At 44.7% G+C, this 20,916-nt stretch overlaps 1 protein-coding gene across 1 annotated transcript in view; it reads left to right on the forward strand.

Moving 5' to 3' along the window:
* The first annotated feature begins 525 nt into the window (after positions 1–525).
* Positions 526–20,916, forward strand: part of LOC306961366 (atlastin-2-like) — a 34,607-nt gene continuing 14,216 nt past the window's right edge. Inside the window, exons 1-6 of the mRNA XM_079554077.1 lie at positions 526–604; positions 10,097–10,341; positions 16,926–17,060; positions 19,070–19,174; positions 19,255–19,305; positions 20,827–20,883. Of these exons, the coding sequence (XP_079410203.1) occupies positions 544–604; positions 10,097–10,341; positions 16,926–17,060; positions 19,070–19,174; positions 19,255–19,305; positions 20,827–20,883 (654 nt within the window). The 5' untranslated portion in view covers positions 526–543. The remainder of the gene's footprint in view (positions 605–10,096; positions 10,342–16,925; positions 17,061–19,069; positions 19,175–19,254; positions 19,306–20,826; positions 20,884–20,916) is intronic.

The raw sequence follows: 20,916 nt of genomic DNA on the forward strand, positions 1-20,916 counted from the left end.
CAACGTGAAGGAGCAGCAACTCTACTCCGAGCTCCTCCTGAGTAACTGAGCTCCTCACCCCCAGCCACCCTGCGAAGGAAACTCATTTCGGCCGCTTGTATCCACGATCTAGTCCTTTTGGTCATTACCCAGATCACATGACCACAGGTGAGGGCGGGAACACAGATTAATCGGTAAATCGAGAGCTTTGCCCCGACTCAGCTCCCTCTGGAGAGTGAACATAAAAATAAATAAATAAATAAATAATAAATAAATAAATAAATAAATAAATAAATAAATAAATAAATAAATAAATAAATAAATAAATAAATAAATAAATAAATAAATAAATAAATAATAATATAATAATAACAAGTTATGTATCTTGTATGTATATTGGGTTTCTTCTTTGAGTATTTGCATTTGTGAAGCTCGACTTAAGGTATTTATTTATGCTCCTTTTATTTCTTTTATTTACTCAAATCGTTCGTATTTCCTGGAATGGGCGTGGCTTCGGTGCGCGTAAAGCCTGCGCGTGACGTCACAGCAGTAGAACGGGGCAAGATGGCGGCGGAGGAGAGCAGGCTGAAGCATCGGACTCACCAAAACAGCGTCCTAAAGCACGGTAAGCCCCGGGTTATCCCGCCCCGGACCCCGCGGGGAACACGCGCGAGGCCCGGCGGGACTTTGTCACGTTTTTGCCGCGCCACAAACGTGTGTCAAAGCGGTAAAGTTTACGCTTGAAACGCCCCGATGCTGTGTGAGCTCACGGCTCGCATCTGTCCTGCATCCCGCTCAAAACACCGCTGCGAACAGGGCTGGTCCCTCCGCCGACACCGAAGCACCGGAACCGCTGCCCGGTGCGGACACGGGGCTCCTGCGGGGCTCCTGCGGGGCTCCTGCGGGGCTCCTGCGGGGGAGACCCGGGCATCTGGGACTCGTCCTCAGGAGAAAATGCAGTTTATAAGTCTGTCTGTTTGCACGTTGTCATCCTGTGTCTCCGCCTTTACTAATCCACGTTTCTCAGCTTCATCGTTTTAGTTTATTTTGTAAGTTTCTGGCTTTGTTTCTATCTCTGTTTCTTTAATAGTTCCAGTAGAATGTTCCTGTATTTGACTTTAAAAGCTTGACCTCCTGGATATAACGTGAGCAGCTCTGCCCCTGAGCCGCTGAGGAGCGAGCACAGTCTCAGAGGTGGATTGTTTGTGATTTCATCTGTTTGTGACGGCAGAGTTGCTGTATTTGAGTGAAACTGTGAATAAGGACTCGGGCTGGGCACTGCTAACTTTTTTTCAATGTCTTTACCAAACAATGTGTCGTATACAGCCATAAAACAGATGCATAATTGCTACATTTAATTTCTTTTGCATTTGTATCATTTGTTTGAGACGAAACAACCAAGAAACGTCCATTAAAGGAACAGGCCAGTGTTTTCCAGACTGAGACCTGAGCTTAGACGAGTTGATCCGTACCTGTCTGGTCTTTGTGTCCGTGGAAGAGCTCGGTCGCTTCACCCTGTTCGGAGCTGTAGGAATATACTGGGAGGGGCCGAAAGCTAACAACATCTTTGTTTTTTTTGCATGGCTGAGCAAAACATTAAAATCAAAATAGCAAGATATAAACGAGAAGGATTTTCATCAATAAAACTCTTTTGTTTTATGATTTTATTTATCTGAAAAATGCTTAGTTTTCACCTGCCCCATAGTTTCTCCTATCGTATCGATATCGGGATATCGTTCAGCCCTTCTCCGGACTAGGGATGTCACGGTTACCGGTGTGGCGGTAAACCCCGGTAAAAATGTTGACAATAATAATTACCGTCTTATTTTTGAAAACATATGTTACCGCGGTGGATTACGGTGCCCGCGGTTTAGGCAGAGTGAGCCTCATGAGGCGCCGTCTCCTCTGCTGAAGCTGCCGCAGGCGCCTCTGTAGCTACAACCAAAACTAAACTTTCTGGAAGCTGGAATCATGTCCGAGACGACAGCGCAGGATCAGCCTCAGAGACCGAGCCTGAAGTCTGGACATGTTTGTGTATTTTAAGAAGCTGAAGGACAGTTGAAAGAGACAGTTTTCCTGTTTGTCTCGAACCTCTGACTCCTGTGTGACCGTCTCCCACAGCTCTATAGCAGTAAGTTAAAGGAATAGGCCACCGTTTTTACATACTAAGATATGTTCTTACCTCACTTTAGACGTGTTAATATATCCCCGTCTGGTCTTTGTCCGTGCGCTCTGTCACGCAAACGGAGCACATACGCAGCCTCTCCCACATGTCATATAGCTCCGAAAAAGCTCACGATAGAAGCTACCAAGCTCTTCCACGTGTTCCCTATTTAAATAAAGTTACGTGAAGTGTTTTCATGCGAAGTATATTTACACAGAAATGTAACGTGTCGATTTTATAAGCAAATAAAAAGGGGGACTATATTGTGAGGTGTAATGATACGAGGAGCACAGCGTCCGCGCAGTAACTCCTAAAGACTTCCCCCGCTCACTTCCGTCAATAACCTTTAGGAGTTACTGCGCGGACGTTGTGCTCCTGTATCATTACGCCTCACAATATAGTCCCCCTCTTTATTTGCTTATAAAATCGACACGTTACATTTCTGTGTAAATATACTTCGCATGAAAACACTTCACGTAACTTTATTTAAATAGGGAACACGTGGAAGAGCTTGGTAGCTTCTATCGTGAGCTTTTTCGGAGCTATGTGACATGTGGGAGAGGCTGCGTATGTGCTCCGTTTGCGTGACAGAGCGCACGGACAAAGACCAGACGGGGATATATTAACACGTCTAAAGTGAGGTAAGAACATATTTTAGTATGTAAAAACGGTGGCCTATTCCTTTAACGTTAGCGTGACCGTCTCCCACAGCTCTATAGCAGGAAGCTAACGTTAGCGTCTCCCACAGCTCTATAGCAGTAAGCTAACGTTAGCGTGACCGTCTCCCACAGCTCTATAGCAGGAAGCTAACGTTAGCGTCTCCCACAGCTCTATAGCAGTAAGCTAACGTTAGCGTGACCGTCTCCCACAGCTCTATAGCAGGAAGCTAACGTTAGCGTCTCCCACAGCTCTATAGCAGTAAGCTAACGTTAGCGTGACCGTCTCCCACAGCTCTATAGCAGTAAGCTAACGTTAGCGTGACCGTCTCCCACAGCTCTATAGCAGGAAGCTAACGTTAGCATCTCCCACAGCTCTATAGCAGTAAGCTAACGTTAGCGTGACCGTCTCCCACAGCTCTATAGCAGGAAGCTAACGTTAGCGTCTCCCACAGCTCTATAGCAGGAAGCTAACGTTAGCGTGACCGTCTCAGCTCTATAGCAGGAAGCTAACGTTAGCGTCTCCCACAGCTCTATAGCAGTAGCGTTTTAGCTGAAATGCTGATGCTGATGTGGGCGTTACGGGGCTCCCGGTGGCAGATTCACTCTCACCGCAGTTTTATGAATGTAATAATGATGGCATTTTCCCAAATCTGCAAAGCGAAAGCTCACTGGAAAGACGACAACAATGTTCCTGATATAGACGGTTTATCTTCGTTTCTGACGCTATAAATAGTTCATGTAAAACCCTCAAAACGATCAACAACACATCGTTATAGTTCCTTTACTTTGATTGAAAAGGCTTTGTCTCTACTGTTTTATTTAATAAGCACAGGTAAACTTTTTTGAAACTATTTCAGTTTGTGTAGGACTATCAATGCTTTCTGAACATATTAAAGGACCTATAATCATGCTATTTTAGCCATTCCAAAGTTAAGTATAGGCATGTATATGATATATTGTACCTCTACCACTATTGAGCACTCATTTTTGTGATAAATATAAGTGTTTTCTGGAGGTATTTTTCGAACCCGGAAGACACAACGCTTCGATTCAGTTAACTCCGCCCCCTCTCTCCGCACATACAACTTTACCGTAATATAAATAAACAGACGTCACGTGGGGAAACTGTGCATATAGCCTGTAAGTGAAGATACTTCACAATGCAGTTGTAAGGAGTTGACATCTGCAACACAGCTTCATAAATGGCTAACACACATGCTAATATGCTAACACACAAGCTAATATGCTAACACACAAGCTAACCCGCGTTTGGATTGACTCACCCTCTGGTTCATCGCTGTTTACATGATGGGACTCGCGTTGGTTATAAAAGTTAATCCACTTTGATTTGAAGGTTCACCAAACATCCATCAGTGACAGTCACAGAAAAACACTATTTTGGTGAAAGTCGCTGAATCCCAGAGAAAAAAACAACTTCTGAGAGAGTGGCCTCTTCTTGAAAAAGGTTGAATAAAGCCCTCGTCCTCGTAGCCAAACGCGCTTCTTTTTCTCCGTGACATGATCGTTAGGTAAGAATAAAGAACAGGTGTGTCCAGTTATAACGAGCTCCATCTTCAGCTGCAGCGCAAACATGACTGATCTGTTCAGACGCTCAGGGTTTGTTTGTTTTGGCCTCAGCTGACCTGGAAGCACCTCGGCACATCCTTTTTATTTTATTTTTTTCTCTTTTTTTCTCTCTTACGACAGAAATAATGAAAAGGCTGTTTTACAAATTAAAATCAGGCTTTAAGACATTACATTACAGACGTCGAGCTCTTCCTTTCCGCTGTTACGACACAACTGAACACTCAGTCGTTCACCAGGAGAGGGCGGAGCCTCAGAGAGCAGGATTCAGGAGGATTGCGGAGAACAGAGTGAATGAAGCCACAAACCACTCTGGGGGAGTTTTTGATAAGGAAATAGCATAACAACATGGCTAAAAGCTCCAAAAAGTCGATTTTGCATGATATAGGACCTTTAACACACATTAAAAAATGTTCATACCGTGTTCTTGTCCCGCTCTGTGCGGCCCGGGGCCCAGCACACGGCAGCGTAGTGGGGAGCAGAGGCCACAGAGTCATAAAGAGTCCTGACTCTGGAGGACCTCAGTCTCCTCTGAAGGACCTCAGGCTCACCCAGGCACTTGAAATGTCCACCTCCTCAATGTCCTCCCCCTGGATGTTCAGGGATGTGTGCGCTTGTGACAAGATGTTAATTCCAAAATTGCTGTTTGGAAGAAATACAAATATGGAGCGAGTTCATCTTCAGTGAAATGTGGGGTCGCTAGAAATTGGGAAAAATAACAAAATATGAGGACAATTTAAGGGGGAAGAAAGGGCAGAAAATGGGATAAAAATGTTTGAATATCGTTAAAAATTGCAACAACAAAAAAGACAGAAAAGGGCAATATATATAGTGTGGACCCCAGTCCTAGTGTGGACCCCAGCTCGAGTGTGGACCTCTGTGCCAGTGTTAGGGATGGGCACCAAGCTCCGGTCGGGGGTGGTATCGAAAAAATTTAATTCTTTTGGTGCCAGTTTTCGCCGCGGTCTGCGCCAGGACTGAGCCAGGTCTAAACCAGGACTTACTCCAGTCATAAAACCCAGAGCTAAACTAAACCAGTTATAAACCAGGACTAAACCAGGACTGAACCAGGACTAAACCAGGACTGAACAAGAAACTTTAGTTTTTAGGCAAATTGAAAAGCAAAACCAAGCAGTGACAACAAGAAAGACGTGTTTACCTTTAGCGACAGACCCGGAGGCGGAGCTTACGTGCTGTTGGGCGGAGCTTACGTGCTGTTGGGCGGAGCTTACGTGCTGTTGGGCGGAGCTTACGTGCTGTTGGGCGGAGCTTACGTGATGTTGGGCGGAGCGTACATGTTGTTACAACTTTTACAGCAGCTGCAGAGACGGGAATATCCAGGCTGGTTTATAGAAAGGTGAGCGCTCACTCTGTATGAGACATTGTTGGTACAGTTTTGGTAAATGATGAGTGGCAGAGTGAGGCTCACACCACGTGAGGATCTTTGACATGTGGAGCTTTCGCTTCGTCAAAGTGCAGTGAGTTTAGAAAAGTTTATCTGAAAGAAACCGTGTCCTGATGTGGATCTGACTCTGCAGCTCAGGAGGGAATAACGTCCTTTCTCTCTTTTATCACTGCTTAAGTGGAAATTCTGCTCAAAACACAAAGTTACAGGCGACGCTGCTGCGCCTGTGGAGCCTCTGTTGTGCTGTTTTCGGTCTTTTTCCTGAATTGTGCTTTTAATACACGTTATTTTATTGAATTAAAATAACAGGTATCGAAAAAAGTACCGTTAAAGGGTGGGTATTATACAAAATTGACTTTTTCAAGCTTTCCATCATGTTATTAATAATAAATAATAATACATTTTATTTGTATAGCGCTTTTCAAGACACTCAAAGACGCTTTACAGAAAACAAGAATAAAATCACACATAAAATTAGCACATTAAAATAGAGGGCAGTTACTCGATATTAAAAGCCTTTTTAAAGAGATGAGTTTTGAGTTCTTTCTTGAAGGTGAGGAGGTCAGAACAGGCACGGAGCGGTGGGGGCAGTGAGTTCCAGAGTGTGGGGGCGGCGATTGAGAAGGCTCCGTCTCCCCAGGTTCGGCGCTTGGTCTTACAGGGGAGGGACAGGAGGTTGGCGTTGGAGGAGCGGAAGGAGCGAGATGGAGTGTGATGGTGGAGCAGGTCGGTGAGGTCTGGAGGGGCCAAATTATGGAGGGCTTTGAAAGTGATGAGGAGGACCTTGAACTGGATGCGTTGAGGGACGGGGAGCCAGTGGAGGTTCTGAAGGACAGGGGTGATGTGTTCACGGGAGCGAGTGTGCGTGAGGAGGCGGGCAGCAGAGTTCTGGATGTACTGGAGTTTATTGAGGATTTTGGATGGTGAGCCGTAGAGGATGCTGTTGCAGTAGTCAATTCTGGATGTGATGATGGCATGAATTAGAGTTTCAGCGGCTCATTAAAAACATGCCTGAAGTGTTGCCTTGGCACATTCACATATTTTTGAGTAATCTGTAAAAACTCTGATGGCAGCCATTTTAGGGATAGGTTTGCCTGAGTCCTCCTAGGAACGCCCCCACCTCCTGGAGACGCCTCCGAGCTTTCGTCACCAGCCGAGTAACCAACCACTGCTCCTCAGCAGAACCCCCTCCCCACTGATGCCACAGACAGCGTGTGGAGGGGGCGTGTCGGAAAGGCTCAGAGGTTCTTAAAGAGACAGAGGCCTATTTCAAGACATTCACTACAGCCATTTTGAGAGAGACATTTTATACAAGGCAGTTATTCTAATTTACTGCATTTACAGACCAACAGAAGGTTTGCTCCTCATTGTAGTGTGATATAGACTGGTGCTATGGGACTGAAAAAAGCAGAATACTCCCTCTTTAAGGCACCGGAACCGAAAGTAGGTATCCTTAAAGTAGTGGTATCGAAAAACAACGAACGGTACCCATCCATAGCGAGTGTGGACCTCTGTGCGAGTGTGGACCTCTGCCCTCAGGATGTTGAGTAGAAACTGAACCTGTGACCCTAATGGAAGCCCGTCCCTCCTCGGTCTCTAATGCTGCCATGTGAATATTATGGAGCGGTTTCAGAAACCAAAGCCCTCGAGTTCTTAAAAGGCTGAGCGTGTGAGTGCAGGCCTTATAAGACCACAGTTCAGGGCTGAGGGGCAGTGATCCGAGAGGCTTCCCATGATCCTCTCTGCTCCACGCGCCTCCAGGAGAACACAGAATAACGAGGTTTGTGTGAGTGAAGGAACAGTCCGCCGGGTAAAGGCACAGCGGAAACGGGAACAACCGAGAGAATGTGACCAAACCAGGACTAAACCTGATTATGAAGCGCGTCAGGAACAGGAAGGGCTTCAGAAACACGAGGGGAGCTTTTAAAACGGCAAATTCTATACATGCAGTTTTTGTTGGAATAGCATTAAGTATATAGTAAAACAAATCACAGAAAACAAATGTGAAAATCTGGATATTAAAGAACTGTTATGATGGATGTTCGTGATTAATTCATTTATCAATTTGCTGCCAGGATGAAACTAACAATTATTAGGAAAAATAATGAATAGTTTATATTATAATGTAATTATAGAAGCTAGTGGCCCTGTGCCATAAAGCCACTAGGATGCACCGACGCGTGTTTCCTTCCTAAATGAGCCTAATACTCAGAATATGTGCAGCAAAATGTCCTTTATTTCCTCATGTGACACGGTCAAAAGACTGTTTCTCCTCACAGGTGCAACACACTCTGTCCTGTATCTTCACCTGTGACCTCTGACCTGTATCTTCACCTGTGACCTCTGACCTGTATCTCCACCTGTGACCTCTGTCCTGTATCTTCACCTGTGACCTCTGACCTGTATCTTCACCTGTGACCTCTGTCCTGTATCTTCACCTGTGACCTCTGTCCTGTATCTTCACCTGTGACCTCTGTCCTGTATCTTCACCTGTCACCTCTGTCCTGTATCTTCACCTGTGACCTCTGTCCTGTATCTTCACCTGTGACCTCTGACCTGTATCTTCACCTGTGACCTCTGTCCTGTATCTTCACCTGTGACCTCTGTCCTGTATCTTCACCTGTGACCTCTGTCCTGTATCTTCACCTGTGACCTCTGTCCTGTATCTTCACCTGTGACCTCTGTCCTGTATCTTCACCTGTGACCTCTGACCTGTATCTCCACCTGTGACCTCTGTCCTGTATCTCCACCTGTGACCTCTGTCCTGTATCTTCACCTGTGACCTCTGTCCTGTATCTTCACCTGTGACCTCTGTCCTGTATCTTCACCTGTGACCTCTGACCTGTATCTCCACCTGTGACCTCTGTCCTGTATCTTCACCTGTGACCTCTGTCCTGTATCTTCACCTGTGACCTCTGACCTGTATCTTCACCTGTGACCTCTGACCTGTATCTCCACCTGTGACCTCTGTCCTGTATCTTCACCTGTGACCTCTGTCCTGTATCTTCACCTGTGACCTCTGACCTGTATCTTCACCTGTCACCTCTGTCCTGTATCTTCACCTGTCACCTCTGACCTGTATCTTCACCTGTGACCTCTGACCTGTATCTTCACCTGTGACCTCTGACCTGTATCTCCACCTGTGACCTCTGACCTGTATCTTCACCTGTGACCTCTGTCCTGTATCTTCACCTGTGACCTCTGTCCTGTATCTTCACCTGTGACCTCTGACCTGTATCTTCACCTGTGACCTCTGACCTGTATCTTCACCTGTCACCTCTGTCCTGTATCTTCACCTGTCACCTCTGACCTGTATCTGCACCTGTGACCTCTGACCTGTATCTTCACCTGTGACCTCTGACCTGTATCTCCACCTGTGACCTCTGACCTGTATCTTCACCTGTGACCTCTGTCCTGTATCTTCACCTGTGACCTCTGTCCTGTATCTTCACCTGTGACCTCTGACCTGTATCTTCACCTGTCACCTCTGTCCTGTATCTTCACCTGTGACCTCTGTCCTGTATCTTCACCTGTCACCTCTGACCTGTATCTCCACCTGTGACCTCTGACCTGTATCTTCACCTGTGACCTCTGTCCTGTATCTTCACCTGTGACCTCTGTCCTGTATCTTCACCTGTGACCTCTGACCTGTATCTTCACCTGTCACCTCTGTCCTGTATCTTCACCTGTCACCTCTGACCTGTATCTTCACCTGTGACCTCTGTCCTGTATCTTCACCTGTGACCTCTGTCCTGTATCTTCACCTGTGACCTCTGACCTGTATCTCCACCTGTGACTTCTGACCTGTATCTTCACCTGTGACCTCTGTCCTGTATCTTCACCTGTGACCTCTGACCTGTATCTTCACCTGTGACCTCTGTCCTGTATCTTCACCTGTGACCTCTGTCCTGTATCTCCACCTGTGACCTCTGTCCTGTATCTTCACCTGTGACCTCTGACCTGTATCTCCACCTGTGACCTCTGTCCTGTATCTTCACCTGTGACCTCTGTCCTGTATCTTCACATGTGACCTCTGACCTGTATCTTCACCTGTGACCTCTGTCCTGTATCTCCACCTGTGACCTCTGTCCTGTATCTTCACCTGTGACCTCTGTCCTGTATCTTCACATGTGACCTCTGACCTGTATCTTCACCTGTGACCTCTGACCTGTATCTCCACCTGTGACCTCTGTCCTGTATCTCCACCTGTGACCTCTGTCCTGTATCTCCCCCTGTGACCTTTGACCCTACTGTTTCCTCCAGGTGAGCGCAGCCTGTGACCTTTGACCCTCCTGTTTCCTCCAGGTGAGCGCAGCCCGTCCCCCGCGGTCATGCTCGCGGACCCTGAGGACGCCAGTCCCGTGCAGCTGGTGGTGGCGGACGAGGACGAGCACTCCTTCTCTCTCCAGGAGGGGGCGCTGGAGAGGCTGCTGCTGCGGGAGCCTGTGCAGGACATGAGCGTGGTGGTGGTGTCTGTGGCCGGAGCTTTCCGAAAGGGCAAGTCCTTTCTGCTCGACTTCATGCTGCGCTACATGTACAGCCAGAAACAGGTGAGGCCCCAGGACTGATCCCTGTGGTGTGCCAACGTTTATGTGATGTTTACAACGTAGGAGAGCAGGAGGCTCAACAGTTCAGAAAACCCTCATGTTATTTCGATGACCTCTGGCTTCAGGAAGTAACGGTATACTTTCTGCTCCATGTTTAGTAGTAAAGTGAAGACGCTGCAGGTGAAAACACTGATTTAATCCATGTCAATGTTCAGGTTTTTGGCTCGTTTTCTCCCTGGTCTTTCTCACGCTTATTCATCCACAAATACTGACATGTTTGGGATCCACATGGCGTTGTAATCCAAATATGGAAATACTGTATAGATACAGACGGCTTCTCTGCAATCGCCCATATATGGTCATGTTTGAAAACAGTTAAGGGGGAAAACAAATTGGAGAAAAATCTAAACTTCTCTAATTATTCAAAAACTACTTTAACCCCTTACCACCCGCCAAAACCAAATGCATTCTCTCCTCTTTGCCATTGTCGTCACTTTTTATTTCCCTTATGTGTTTTTGTCACTTTTTATGGCACTTTTGTAACTTTTTTTGTAACTTTTTTGATGCATTTTTGTCAAGTTTTTGCCGGATTTTTGTCACTTTTTCTGCTGTTTTTGTGTCTTTTTTTGATGGATTTTTTCCCTTTTTTTCCTGATTTTTTTTGTCTTTTTTGATTGATTTTCGTCACTTTTTTTCTGTGTTTTTTTCTGTATTTTTGTCACTTTTTTGCTGTATTTTTGTCTCTCTTTTGCTGTATTTTTGTGTGTTTTTTGTGTGTTTTTTGCTGTATTTTTGTGTGTTTTTTGCTGTATTTTTGTATCTTTTTTGCCGTATTTTGGTCTCTTTTTTGCTGTATTTTTATCTCTCTTTTGCTGTATTTTTGTCACTTTATTGCTGAATTTTTGTCTCTTTTTTGCTGGATTTTTGTCATTTTTGTAGCTTTTTTTTGGTCACTTTTTAGCGCTTTTTTGTTTTTGTCATTTTCTTCTTGTTTTTTTGTCGCTGTTTTGAAGAAGCTTTTAGATTTGGAGAATTTCTAGAACAGGAGAAAACATGTTCAGGTGGGAGTTAAAAGGTTAACAAACGCAGAATTATTGATATAGTTTTCTACTAAATAAAGATAAAAAGACATTGAGAGGAGCAAAGAGGTTCAACAGCCCATAGATACATAAATCATGGAGAATGCTAACTTGATGCTACACGTTAGTGCTAATGCTAGCGCTAGCTACGACTGCTGTTTTTTCGCTTCTACTGAACAATCTGCTGTGTATAAACATCCACATGGAGCCATATTTCCCTCTCGGCGAAGCCACGCCCCTTCTATGTGCATGTGCAGACAAAGGGACTAAACTTTAGGGCCGTTTTCATTCTACTCTTAACCTCTTAGCTCCCGCCTGAACCGAGAGGATCTTTTTCCTCATCATTTTTTTGTTGGGTATTAAACTCATTTTTGTAATTTTTTTTGTCACATTTTTGTCACATTTTTGTCACAATTTTGTCACATTTTTGTTACATTTTTGTCCCATTTTTTTTGTCCCATTTTTTTTGTCCTTTTTTGTCATTTTTTTGTCACATTTTTGTCACATTTTTGTCATTTTTTGTCATTTTTTTGTCACATTTTTGTGTCATTTTTGTGTCATTTTTGTGTCTCTTTTTGTCACATTTTTGTCATTTTTTTCGGCGATTTTTTAATCAAATTTTTGTCATTTTCTTGTCACATTTTGTCACATTATTGTCATTTTTTTTTATCACATTTTTGTCATTTTTCGTCAATTTTTTTGTCATATTTTGTCATTTTTTTGTCACATTTGTGTCATTTTTTTGTCACATTTTTGTCATTTTTTTGTCACATTTTTGTCATTTTTTGGTCACATTTTTGTCATTTTTGTGTCATTTTTGTGTCTCTTTTTGTCACATTTTTGTCATTTTTTCTGCGATTTTTTAATCAATTTTTTGTCATTTTTTTGTCACATTTTGTCTTTTTTTTTATCACATTTTTGTCATTTTTTGGTCAAATTTTTGTCAATTTCTTATGACATTTTCGTGACATTTTTGCCACTTTTTCATCAATTTTTCGTCACTTTTTCATCACATTTCCATCATTGTTTTCGTCTCAGTTTTGTTGCTTTTTTCCAGAAGCTTTTGGACTGGGGTAAAGCCAAACTGGAGAAACTGTGCTGGGTTCAGGTGGGAGTTAAGGGGTTAAACAATGACAGTGCATTTGCAGGAGAAAGTAGTTATCGTATGTAGTTCTAGTTTTCAGTGAGGCGTAACCAGAGCTTGTGAGCGGAGCAGCTGAACACACGTGACACAGAGCGGCGCCGTCAGGTCACATGACTCACACTGGGGTCGGGCGACGTCCCCTTAATAGGCAGCTGACGATGTTTACAGTGAATCATCATTACAAAGACTTTATAAAGGCTGCATTTATGTTTGGAAAAATGTGAGATTACAGGACAAATGGGTCAAATCTAAACCTGATCCAAACGGAGTCATGGAATTTTGCTACAGAAATGTGAATAAACTGGTGCGTAAAAGTCTCATCTGCTCCTCAATAACAAGGCTGTTATTACTCAGGTCCGATCCTGATATGAAGGAGGTTGGCCTGGCCGATATAAAGGCCGATATTTTAAGTAATTTAATGTAATAATGTTTTTTTTTTTTATCTCTCAAATAGCCTAAAGTTAAGCATTGATTATTATTATAGTAAAGGTTTCAATCATAGAAATATTGGTCGACCTGGGATGGAAATGGAAATTATCGGCTCTTTTGATTGGCCGATGCTGGTTTGCACCATTAATATTATTGGCCAAATTTTAGAAATGTCTGGTCTATGATCCTGTGTGTGAAACTTCTAAACATGTCAGTGTTAAACTGTGACAGCAGGGGCCGCTGTATAATTATGTTTAGAAGTTTATAAACTAAAATATGTAAATTAGGTGTACAAACAGTTTTCACCGCGATGTTTCTCCTCTCCCCTGAGGCTCTATCACTTTGGGTCCCGGAGATATCGGCCTTTTTATCGGCCGATATTGAAAATATCCTAATATCGGCCGGGCCCTACTTATTCCACTAATACAAATCTAAATCAGAGCTTATTATTTGTATTTTCTCAATGTTTACATAATGTTTTAGACACAGTGGGTGAACGGGACAATAAGTAAGGGATAATGTATAGAACGCTGGTCATTATCGGGAAAATAAGCACCGACAGGGCGAACCGTCTTGTTATCCCGCTTATTATTCGGCCATTTGCCAACTGAACACACACAACATAAACTTCGCACACTTTTATGAAGGTCGGAAGGTTTATTTAATGACTTCCGCGACAAATAGTTCCCAAAAGTTTGCGCATTGCTCGGCAACGTTTTGCTAGGCTAGAAGCAGCAAGGCTAGCAGCTAGCCTAGCTACTTAGCTGAAGGTGCAGTTGGAGGAATGATGGTGAATCTCTGGGTAAGTTGAAAGTCAGACTCACACTAACTTCACGAGCGATTCCCCCGACTTCTCTCTCAGTGACGGGACAGATAGTGTCGCTACTACGTACGCGCGGAGTGATATGAAAACACCAACTCCGTTGCCATTGGCAGCGTCATTATTTTTCTCAGAGGTCCTTTATCAGAAAATAATGACCGGTAGAACGTTGGGAAATCCCATTCAAATCAACGGAGCTTCTACTTGCGCTGTGAAGAGCCGTATAATAATGAAATATAAATACTTGTAATAATGAAACTGACTAAAACTGAAAGACTGAAACTAGGAGGAGCCAAAACCATCTGATTACTGTCTTTATTTATTAAGCTGAAAATCTCAGCTTTTTACCCATAAAATGCCTTATTTTTTATATGAAAACATAAAATAACTTTCAATACATTTTTCCTCACCTTTATGTCAGTAAGTTTGAAATGTAAATCCTTAGCCTTTGCCCCTGTTCTCGGAGGAGGGGCATCTGACATAAACGGCCCTCGTGTGTTGAAGCTAAAGGCCGAGCTGCAGCCGCGTGTTTTCTCTGAGCTACGGTGAGCGCTGAGGGTCAAACCCTGGACTGTGGCTTAAAGAGGATTTAAACACAAAGGGCTCCTGTGCCGGGCCTCGCTGCCATCGGAGAGGCCTTATCAGGGGTCAAAGGTCACACTGCTACAACAAACAACACCGACCGTCAGGGGCCGGAGCGAGGGCAGAGCTGGCGTTACACTGCTGGAGCGGAATACTGAGTAAAAACAACTAAAACGGCAAAAAAGAACCTGGAGCGTGACCGATAACCCTGTGTTAGGAGACGGCACTGGAGAAATTATTCAAATAAGTCGTTAAATATATCGTGAAGGCCTTGAGTGACATGAAAAAGCCTTGAATGTGAATCAAACTGACAAATCTACATCTATTGGAAGATAAATGATTATTATCCACATTCTGCTTTTCAGGATGTGGTGTTTTATGTTCCAGAGAAATGTTTACATGATTCAATAAGGAATCCCGGCTTCTCGTATTGAGGAGACTTATTACTAACTATTACCATCTATAACTATAACTATATCCCGGTTACTGTGGGAGAATCCCGGGCTGTTTCCCAAAGCCGAGGTGCCTTGACAAACTCGTGTCCTTCCAGTCCAAGGCTTTGGTCCAAAAACGGCTAAAGGAAGTGACATCACTAAATAAAAAATAGAAGTCGTGTTTCATCCAGGGGCGAGGGGAGGGTCTGCTGGAGGGGGGGGTTCTGAAGGCTGGTGGATGGAAGTAATTATATTTTTACCAACTACAAATAAATGAATGACTAAAAAGCAGACAAAGATGATTAAACCTGTCTGAAAACACAAAATAACACTCGAAAGGTAGAACAGGACACCGTTTTCACATACTGAGATATGTTCTTACCTTAGACGAGTTCATGTGGACCTGTCTGGTCTTCACGCGTGTCCTCAGTCACGTTAGCACAGACGGCGTTAGCATTTAGCCTCTCCTCTATAGCTCCAAACCAGGTGAAGACAGAAGCTACCGAGCTCTTTCCCCTATTTAAATATGGTTACGTGAAGTGTTACACGATAAAGTATAATTACACTCAATGAAACAATTTGGATTTTCTAAGCAGATAAAAGGGGGGACTATATTGTAAGGCGTAATAATACCAGGAGTAGTTCGACATCCGTGCAGTAATATCTTCAAAGTACTCCTGGTACAAATGAACTCGTCTAAGGTTAGAACATATCTCAGAATGTAAAAACGGTGCCTGTTCCTTTAAGAAATGTCTGATATTAATTAAATCCAATGCCCATGAAACAAATGTCCTTTGCTCCATGATGCAGTGACATTTCCTTGTATGTTTGAATCAAATATTATACATTTCAAATAAAAAAAAACCAAATCAAACATTTAGTTTTTCTATTATTGACCAAAATTATTGCCTATTTGACCAAATCTTTACAAAAAACCTGAACACTGGCTTTAAACAAGTCAAAGTATGTATTTTTGCTTTAATTAGTCCCACAAGACAGCACCACCCTTTATTCTGAGAGCCGTGGTGCATTATGGGTGATTTTGGCTGGAACAAGGCAGTGAAGGCTACACTGATGTATAGATACAGACGGCATCTTCGCCGAGGGGGAAAATAGAATCTTTTGGGAAACACAATTTTTCACTCTTTTTAGTCATTTTCTGGTGGAATATCAACTTATTTATCACATGAATAAAGTCAAGTGTAAATCGGGTCCATATGGATATTTTGTCGCAACAGATTGTTCAGTAGAAGTGAAAAAACGGCAGTTCTAGCTAGCACTAGCTAACCGTTAGCATTAGCCCGATGCTAACATGTAGCATCATGTTAGCATTCTGCGTTATTTATGTATTTATGGGCTGTTGAACCACTTTGCTCCTCTCCATGTCTTTGTATCTTTACTTCGTAGAAAACTATATTCATAATTCAGTGTTTGTTACAGTCGTTTTGGAATAATTAGAGAAAGTTTAAATTTTTTCAAAATTGTTTTCCTCCTTAACTGTTTTCAAACATGACCATATATGGGCGATTCCAGAGATGCCGTCTGTATCTATCCTTGGTATATAAGCCACATGCTAACCAAAGGGAGGACACATCCCTTTGGTTAGCATGTGGCTAATATACCACATGCCTCCCTTTGGTTAGCATGTGGCTAATATACCACATGCATGTGGCTAATATACCACACGCCTCCCTTTGGTTAGCATGTGGCTAATATACCACACGCCTCCCTTTGGTTAGCATGTGGCTAATATACCACACGCTTCCAGACGACTTGAACAGTGGAACAGCGCTTGGGCAGCGATTGATGATGTAGATGCCTGACAACGCCCACTTTTGACCCAGGCCACGCCCACTTTTGACCAAGTCGAGGCACCTGGGCTTTGGGAAACTGCTATTTTCATGTTTCCGTACTCCTTGTCGTACTCCTTTTAATGAGTTTCCCAGAAAGTAATTCCTACACGGTGGCCCTCCCTCGCCCTCCTTCGTCCTCCCTCCTCCCTCGTTCTCTTCTTGACTGTTGGTGTGAAAACATTGCATCCGTATCGTTGTGGTCCCAGCTCCTCATCCCCTGTGTGGGGTTGTTTTCTTGTGTTGCAGGGCGGGGGGTCGTGGCTGGGGGGCGCTGACGAGCCTCTGACGGGCTTCACGTGGCGCGGCGGCTGTGAGCGCGAGACCACGGGGATCCTGGCGTGGAGCGAGGTGTTCGTGGTGGACAAGCCCGACGGATCACAGGTCTGAGCTGACCACGGGTTTATCACTTTAGAATCCAGCTGCAGGACACGAGACGGAATTATATCATCAAAACCCTCCTTTACAGACACAGATACAGTTAGACACGTTTAGCAGATTTTAATTCATGCCTTAACACATAGAGAGCCACCAATCCAGACCATTTTTCAGGATAATTGTAGCACCACAGTGTATTCTATGTTATATCTATGGACACAGGCTGTGGCTCGTTTAAAATGTGAAACTTTAAGCTCTCCGTAGGTGAAAACAGTTTAATTCTACGAGTCTCGGTTCCTGAGAAATTGAAGCTAAACAGAGGCTAGTTTTGATCAACACTGCAGCACTCTCCTTTCTGGTTAACTCCTCTCTCTCCTCTCTCCTCCTACTCCTCTCTCTCTCTCTCTCTCTCTCCTCCTACTCCTCTCTCTCTCCTATCCTCCTCTCTCCTCTCTCTCCTCCTACTCCTCTCTCTCCTCTCTCTCTCCTATCCTCCTCTCTCCTCTCTCTCCTCCTCTCTCCTCTCTCTCCTCTCTCTCCTCCTACTCCTCCTCTCTCCTCTCTCTCCTCCTCTCTCCTCTCTCTCCTCCTACTCCTCTCTCTCCTCTCTCTCTCCTATCCTCCTCTCTCCTCTCTCTCCTCCTCTCTCCTCTCTCTCCTCCTACTCCTCTCTCTCCTCCTACTCCTCTCTCTCTCCCCTCTCTCTCCTCCTACTCCTCTCTCTCTCTCTCTCCTCTCTCTTCTCCTCCTCCTTTCTCCTCCTTTCTCCTCCTCTCTCTCTCCTCTCTCCTCTCTCTTCTCCTCCTCCTTTCTCCTCCTTTCTCCTCCTCTCTCTCTCCTCTCTCCTCTCTCTTTCTCCTCCTCTCTCCTCCTACTCCTCTCTCTCTCTCTCCTCTCTCTTCTCCTCCTCCTTTTTTCTCCTCTCTCCTGCTCTCTCCTCCTCTTTTCCTCTCTCCTCCTACTCCTCTCTCTCTCCTCTCTCTCTCTCTCCTCTCTTCTCCTCCTCTCTTTTCCTCTCTCCTCCTACTCCTCTCTCTCTCCTCTCTCTCTCTCTCCTCTCTCTTCTCCTCCTCTCTTTTCCTCTCTCCTCCTACTCCTCTCTCTCTCCTCTCTCTCTCTCTCCTCTCTCTTCTCCTCCTCCTTTTTTCTCCTCTCTCCTGCTCTCTCCTCCTCTTTTCCTCTCTCCTCCTACTCCTCTCTCTCTCCTCTCTCTCTCTCTCCTCTCTCTTCTCCTCCTCTCTTTTCCTCTCTCCTCCTACTCCTCTCTCTCTCCTCTCTCTCTCTCTCCTCTCTCTTCTCCTCCTCTCTTTTCCTCTCTCCTCCTACTCCTCTCTCTCTCCTCTCTCTCTCTCTCCTCTCTTCTCCTCCTCCTTTTTTCTCCTCTCTCCTCCTCTCTCTCCTCCTCTCTTTTCCTCTCTCCTCCTACTCTCTCTCTCCTCTCTCTCCTTCTACTCCTCTCTCTCTCCTCTCTCTTCTCCTCCTCTCTCTCCTCTCTCTCCTTCTACTCCTCTCTCTCTCTCTCTCCTCTCTCTCTCTCTCCTTCTACTCCTCTCTCTCTCCTCTCTCTTCTCCTCCTCTCTCTCCTCTCTCTCCTTCTACTCCTCTCTCTCTCTCTCTCCTCTCTCTTCTCCTCCTCTCTCTCCTCCTCTCTCTCGTCCTTTCTTTGGATTTGGATGAAGCCAAACTGTAGAAAATGTGCTCGGTTCAGGTGGGGGTTAAGAGGATAAATGAGCAAAACAACAACAACTATAATCCAGCAAGAAATGAAAAACACAGTATTGTAGCTGGTATTACTTTATTTATGCACTTTAATGTTTTCAGTCAAGTGTTCCTTTAAGAGAGGCTGACTCGTTCATCACTAGGAAGTAGGAATTGGCTCAGATTTCTTTTTCTCGAGCTCAGATTTCTGTCCACTCCGTGTCTAAATCACTCTTCCTCCTGGAGCCGTGAGGAAACGGCGCTGGCTCGATCTAATCTGATGAATGATCTAATCCTGGCTCTCACGTGTGTTGCAGGTTGCAGTTCTCCTGATGGACACACAGGGGGCGTTTGACAGCCAGTCCACCATTAAAGACTGTGCCACTCTGTTCGCCCTGAGCACCATGACCAGCTCCGTCATGGTGCGTTTCCTCTCACTCAGACTCCGCTCTCCACACAGGAGGAAGTGACTCTGAACGTCAGACTGTGGTTTGTGTTTCAGGTCTACAATCTGTCGCAGAACGTTCAGGAGGACGACCTGCAGCATCTACAGGTCAGTGGAGGAATCCACATCTCATGATCATCTAATGAAGGCGAGACGCTGCAGCGAAAACATCCATTTTCACGCAGAGAGAGGGAGGTTTCCAGGACAGTTTGATGACCTTTTATAAACCTCGCCCTCATGTCTCAGGCATCTGAAACAGGGCTGTCAAACTCGTTTTGGGTCGCGGGACGAAATGCAGCTCCCACGGCGGGTCGCGGGCCAATATAATAGAGATATCCATCCCATCCCATCCCATCCCGGGCTCTAGACTGCGACCAAGACGCTTGCATATGCGACTCTTTTTAGAGAATGTGCAAGTAAAAAAAAAAAGTGGTAGCACTCATGTGTGCGAGCAAAAAAAAAGTAAAAACAGTGCTGCAAATAAAGTTATAAAGCTTCTCCAGAGAACACGCACACACTGCACAAACACACACGCACACACTACTATTATTGAAGAAGTCAGCTGGTAGTTTAGGCTAAACGTTTTGTCCGGGCAAGTGTCCTGCTCTCCCTGTTTGTCCGAGGAACAGGTGAAATACAGACAGCAACAGAAGCCACGTGTCCCAACATGAAATAACCTTCTATTACTTTCTGCCAATGCGCACCTTCCCACAGTTTATTCCCCAAAGAAGTATCTATTTTCACTTTTATGTTCGCCTTTTGGGGCGGTAGCGCTGCAGCTGAGCGGCGAGCTCACGAGCGCAGGTCTGAGAGAAGCACGAGCTCGAGAGGAGTGAGAGCGACTCGAGAGGAGGAGACAGGAGCAGAAAGAGTTCAGCGGTTTATGTTTTACTGTGGTACCACAGTTCCACAGCACAGTCAAAAAACTGTCGGGCCTAAACCCAGGCCAGCTTCCACACCACAAGGGTTCCCCCACCTGTCCATATAAGGAACTGCATGGCTACCTGGCCCCACCTAAACACGCAAAACATAAATATACAGTAGTTGTTGCCTACAAAGCAAAATAACTTAGGAATAACAATTTTATCAATTTTAAAGGAAACTAAAACGGCCTTCACAGTGCCTTTACCACATTGTGCCTCCGATACTGTAAATGTTTCACCCAGTGACGGGCTGGCATGAAATGGTTTACATAATACTAAGTAAGGAGGCTTACTATTTTTGACTCATGGCTAAAGGCAAAAAGTCTTGCTGCTTTAAGGTGTGGAATTTAAGAGGGGGGAATGTCCTCCTCACCTTTTTCACCCCTGACCCGCTCGCCCCATGGACAGATTTCTTGAAATTACACTCTGAAATCAGGGACAAATTTACTTTAAGCAAATGTTATTTATTCACCTGCAGCGTCTCGCCTTAAAATGTAAAACACTGGCTTTAACATCCAGGGGAAACTGAAAGTTAGAATCCTGGGCAAAAGTTCATTTATTTCTGTAGTTCAACTTAAAATGTGAAACTAATATATCAGAAGGATTTCCCGTCAGCTCCTCCCCTTTTTATCCATGTATAGCTCATGTTTATGCACCACACGAGCATGGCGGGTCTCCATGGTAACGGTGTTTTGTTTGGGTGCAGCTCTTCACGGAGTACGGGCGTCTGGCCATGGAGGAGGTCTACGAGAAACCCTTCCAGGTGAAACACGTCAGCCATAACGCCTCGTTTCAC

This window comes from Gobius niger (genome assembly GCF_951799975.1).
Source record: "Gobius niger genome assembly, chromosome: 3".
In the NCBI taxonomy this organism is placed as follows: domain Eukaryota; kingdom Metazoa; phylum Chordata; class Actinopteri; order Gobiiformes; family Gobiidae; genus Gobius; species Gobius niger.